This window comes from Cariama cristata, unplaced genomic scaffold (assembly GCF_000690535.1).
Source record: "Cariama cristata isolate BGI_N322 unplaced genomic scaffold, ASM69053v1 scaffold2879, whole genome shotgun sequence".
Classification (NCBI taxonomy): Eukaryota; Metazoa; Chordata; class Aves; order Cariamiformes; family Cariamidae; genus Cariama; species Cariama cristata.
The window spans coordinates 1-5,257 of record NW_009637225.1 but is presented as its reverse complement, the minus strand read 5'-3'; the positions used below and the strand labels follow the sequence as shown (position 1 = coordinate 5,257).

Sequence of the window (5,257 nt, the reverse complement as noted above, 5' to 3'; positions counted from 1 at the left end):
CCTACATTAAGGTTTTACTGATTCGGATGCACTGGTTTTGGAGGTGTATAGTAGTTCATTTTGCTTTCAAAACAGTCCCTTAATAATTGAAATATTATTTTCTGAAGAATAAGCCAGAGAAATGTATTTCTTTAAGCTTTATTCTCTGCAGCACAAAAAAAGGGAAATGGGATTGTTTTTTCTGGTTCTGAGAACCATCTCGCATCCTAAAAGTAACATAGGGTCGCTACTAGACTTGTCTGAAGTATTCAGAACCAGTGGATCATTGGCGTACTATACTTTTTGTTACTACCCCTAAGCACGGCCTGAATACGCTTCCCTCTAGTTAGTGGTGGTGGGTCAGGGGGAACGGAGGTAGAGGAACCAACCTAAATACACCAATTAACCTCCATTAACAAGTTCCCCACTGTTGGGGGGAGTCTGCAGCCAGACTGCCATTGATGGCACTACAGCTCACAAATCTTGTCCGTTTATAACATTCAATAGACTGGATCTTACGGGCTTTCGAGTTGGATTACTGAAGTCCAGTACAGAATCAGTGTTAACCCAGAAGTTACAAGTAAGTTTACGCCAAGTAAAAGGTGTAGAGTTTTCACCTTTAGCATAAACTGAATTGCATCTTAATGGAGAAATGTAGCCAACTGCACCCTACATGCCCAGCCCCGTTCTGGCAGTTACAGATGTTCCTTAAGGTCTGACCCCTACATGAATAACATTGGAGAAGCATCCCCACATTTTGATGATGTTCAGCTGTTGGAAACAAGTAAGAGTGCCAGCACTGAGAGAACAGCCCGCTCCCCAAAGATGATGGACATCTTTTCCATGAACTGCAAAACAGAGTTCAGAAGTTTTGTCGCATGGATTGCAGTTTCCTGTTATCATTACAGAAATATCTACCACTCCTATTTCAGTGCTGAAATATAGGCTCTGTCAAGTGAAAACATGGCCAAAGTTTTTAAGCTAATTCCCACCATATTCGTTCAGAAGGTAAATTTCTTATCAGGTGATCATTCAATTTCGTACCAAAAGCACAACACGAATTTTTTTAGCCTTTATAATGCTGTTTATGCATTCCTGGTGAAGTCCCCAAAAGTTGTTTTTAGCAAATCTATGCTCTGTAAAAGCAGCGTAAAGGATATTGGAAAATTACTTTTCCAAACATTGATGACTTCTTATATTTTTATATAAGAAACTAAAGCACAAAAAGACAAGCTCATTGATGGCTAAAAACTCCTTCCATTTTAAATTCTTTTTTTGTTTACTTTATTCATTTGTATGTTAGTAATATTAATTAGTATGCTGACATAATTCCAGACTGATGTGGAGGAACTTAAAGTAAGGGGAATTAAAGTATCCTAGGGATCCTAGGTCACTATGTAGGGCGATCTGTGCACCAGAGGAATTCATACTATTATGGATGTGTAATACACACTGCGAAGTGTGAAGCTGAATAATGTGAGCCTAAATGACTGCGCGGCACGTATGAACATGTAAGTGTTGCCACTGAGCTACTTGTATTCATTTTCAGTTTACGGATAAGCAAGAATTAGTAACATCTTAACTGAGAGAACAGATTGCATTTATCTTTATAGAAAACACTTTTAAACAAGTAAAACCTTCTCAACACTCACTGAAAAAGTATCTTGGGGGCTTTAACATACACAATCTATTGTATCAGCAGTACTGCATAGCTGATTTTCATTCCTCACAGTCATCCTACCGCCACAAGTTTGCCTAGGAAATTAAATGTTTAGTGCTACTTCTAACTAACTCTGCAGACTTTTGCATATCCGAATTTACACAACAAAAATCTTTTTTTGCTTGTGTGGACAAATGACTGTGGTAGCAGAACTGGAAAAAAAAAAGTCAAACTACAAGGCAACTTCAAAAATTTGCTTCTTGAGTTTTCGTAGTCTGACATATTGCTTTTTTTTTTTTAATGTTTTTTGGCAAGAGCTAGGTTTTCTTTTGAGTAACAGTAAAATTGTGTAGCTTTTTCAATCTATACCCAAATACACTCTGAAAAATCAAAAAGATGGCCTCTGAGGACCATTGAGAGGTATCAATAGCTATTAGTGGCATCAAGTCCTACTTCTTGCCGTAGGCAGTAGCAAGTCTGCAGTCATTTCTGCACCTGCTTTTCATCATCACAAAGTACAGAGGCAAAACTGCAAACCGTGAGCTCAGGATGAATACGTACAATGAAACTATGGACACAGCACACTAGTTGCCTTCCAGACGGGACATATGCCTTCAGATGACCATATTGCACTTTTTTGCTTTAGATGGGAAGAAATCAATTAAGAACAATGCAACAACATACCAATACAAAAGTCTGGGTCCTCTATACTGCTAGTCGCATTTAAAGAAAATACACTGCAACACTTTGCATCTACTATTGACCATAACTATAGCAAAGTAACCATTTTTCTGTTATTAGAAACACTAAATAAATTAAGCCATACTTTTACCATTATTTTAAATACATTCTTGGTTCCATTTAAGTCGATGAATCTATGTGTCTCCATACATCTAGTGGATCTGACTCACCCTGTACTGCTTCACTTGTGACTTTATATATCTCAATTAATATCTGAACTTTTAAATTTCCCCCATTTTTCTTTTCCAGGTTGATATGACTTCAGAAAAAAGTAAGATTTTCTTTTTTTTTTTTTTTGAAAATGTTATAATGCAGTTCGTGTGAAAGACGGTTAAGAATAAAGATAAGCATGAGAGAGAGCTTTAACTGCTATTGCTAATAACATCAATACTTTAAAACTGTAATAGAAAAAAATTTAATACCAAAGCAACTATCCAATTAAATACATTTTCATCTATAAATTAACAAGTAATACAGTTTAAAACAGTTCATCTAAGCATTTACTTTCCTTTGACATCCCTAGTGATCCTGCTATTGCTATTTTGCTTGTATGAATGCTCATCCCTCCATTTTTTTGTTTTGTCCATCTGTTGACACACATTGTTGTCTCATATTTGAGATAAATGACAGTATCACTTTTAATGAAAACATAATTAATACTCCAATATATTTCATTAAACTCATGAAATATAACCATGCAAAAAAAGTGATACTGTCCAAAGTAATCAGGCTGTTTAACCTCCCCCTGCCCCGCCCCCCCGCCTTTACTGTGGTGAAATATGACTGGAAAAATGACTGTTAAGCTTGGTACAGCATATATACCCTTTGTACATACAGAATCAGGCCGCTGTTATTAGAAACCGAGGGTGAGTGGTTCACAATGCCAAAGATCCCCTTTAATGACGATGCAAATCAAACAAATACATGTTCAGTCTAAAGAGTGTCTCTAATAAGAACTGTTTTCAAATGCAGTGATTTCTTAAATCTGTTTAGGAAAAGAATGACTACTGTCTGGTTTCCAGTTTAAAGTGCAATGTCTTGCCTTTTTTAATATGTTGCATTTTGAGGGTTATTTATTCTTCATGTACTATGTACATGTTTGAATTGGAAAGACAACAGCACTGTGATCTGAAGATCAAATGGATGACCATTCCCCTATGACCTCCTTTGCCTAAAGCAGAAATGCTTCATCTAGAGAATGAAAGATATTAGGGTGACGAAACAGCTAATAACGTGGTGGGAAATAGTGTTCACCATGATTAACAACATTATTAGTATCAGATTGTTGCTCTAATTCATGATTATTTACACCAGGACAACCAATTTCATCAAGGTGGAAAAGACACACCATAGTATAGCCAGCAGAGTGGAATTTCCGTTGCCCGATGACTCCCCTTGGCCATGGGACATGGGAAGTGACTTCAGCAGAACAGCAAAACACACAGGTGAAAAAGGGCTTCCGTGCTCCCTGTGCCACAGTCCCGCAGTGCAGTACACCCACCCTAAGGAAGGTGGCAGGAGGCAGGTTTGGTAAGGTTGTTCAGTTGTGTCTGTCACAGACTCATCTAAATTCAACATCGCACAGAGAGCTAGAATTTTTGGTGACTCTTACACTGGATGAATGAAAATACCAGTCAGATAGCAATTTAGTTTTGCTACTTCTTGCTTTGGCTTAATGGAGAATTTGCTTGAGAATTAGAACAGCTGCAAGTGGGAGAGTGACGGAGAAACACAGGTCCCAGGAATCCTTAAAAGTATAATTAACAAACACGACAGAGACCAACAAGTGCCTGCTTAAAGACCACTGAGATGGCTTGCACCATGATATCCAAATTGCTGGAAAATATACTTACAATCAAGCAACTTCTTTTCAGACAGTTAGCCCAGTTCCCTTATACTTCTGCTAATGGTTGTCTTTAGGTTAAATAACTTTTAATTGCAATGAGGTAATATGCAAGTGACTGATTTTCTGGCACAGTAGTGGTACTGTTCAGTAAGAACTAGGACTCACATGTGCATGTCCTTGGTTTGGGAATAATTACTTACGTCGAGGGAAATGGATCTGTGAGAAAATGCAGAAAGTCTCACCCATGTCAAAATACTGCCAAAATCACCTTCATCAACAGACCTTAAAGATCTGAGCCAGAACCAGGATTAGAACTGGTGTTTCTGAAAAGTGTGTTAGAGACTTTACCGTTTGGCCATAGAGTCAGTTCCTTCCTGCTCTGCTGAAGAGTTACACAAGTAGACAGCCCTCATGAGAAGAATCCAAAAGAATGAGGGCAAGCCAAGAACATGACCCAGAAGAGCTTAGCAGTTAGAGGTACTTAGTTTCAAGATCCACTCTGCTGAATCCAAAATAGTTTCCCACTGAGAAAAGAAGCAAGTGATGATAAAAATCAAACAACAAAACCTCCAGAACACTGTAATACACTGAGAGATTTTATCAGCACCTTCCATTTCAGCTGCTCTACTTAATCTAAAGAATTATTCTCAGAAACAAACGTTTGCATTTTAGTTTTCAAAGTTATGTTGAGAGACAGAGCTCACCGAGACTGTTGTGCTACACTCATCTTCCTTGGCAGAATGAATAGCTGTGCGACACAAGTGCGGGGAGCGGGGGAGAGGCAGACCACGTCATATCCCAAAGCTTGTAACGTGGCAGAGAAGAGTACTAATCTGGGATGTTAATGACCGCCCTGCCGATCCTAAAAGGTCCTTGTCCTGCACTCTACCAGCTGCACTTACTGACAGCTAATGACCATTCCTCACAGTTTAGGAGTTCTCTTCTTTTCTCCAGTAGTAATTCTACCACTGCTTCCTCACTCTGCCAACGAGCTAGGCCACCGAGAGCCCCAGCAAGCATTCTTGCTACCA

The 5,257-nt window shown here is 38.6% G+C and overlaps 1 protein-coding gene across 1 annotated transcript in view; it reads left to right on the top strand.

Moving 5' to 3' along the window:
• LOC104167822 (ankyrin-2-like) overlaps window positions 1-2,644 on the top strand; it is a gene marked incomplete at both ends in the record, with an annotated part of 62,731 nt that extends 60,087 nt beyond the window's left edge. Inside the window, one exon of the mRNA XM_009708200.1 lies at window positions 2,630-2,644. Within this exon, the coding sequence (XP_009706502.1) occupies window positions 2,630-2,644 (15 nt within the window). The remainder of the gene's footprint in view (window positions 1-2,629) is intronic.
• Between the last annotated feature and the right edge of the window lie 2,613 nt (window positions 2,645-5,257).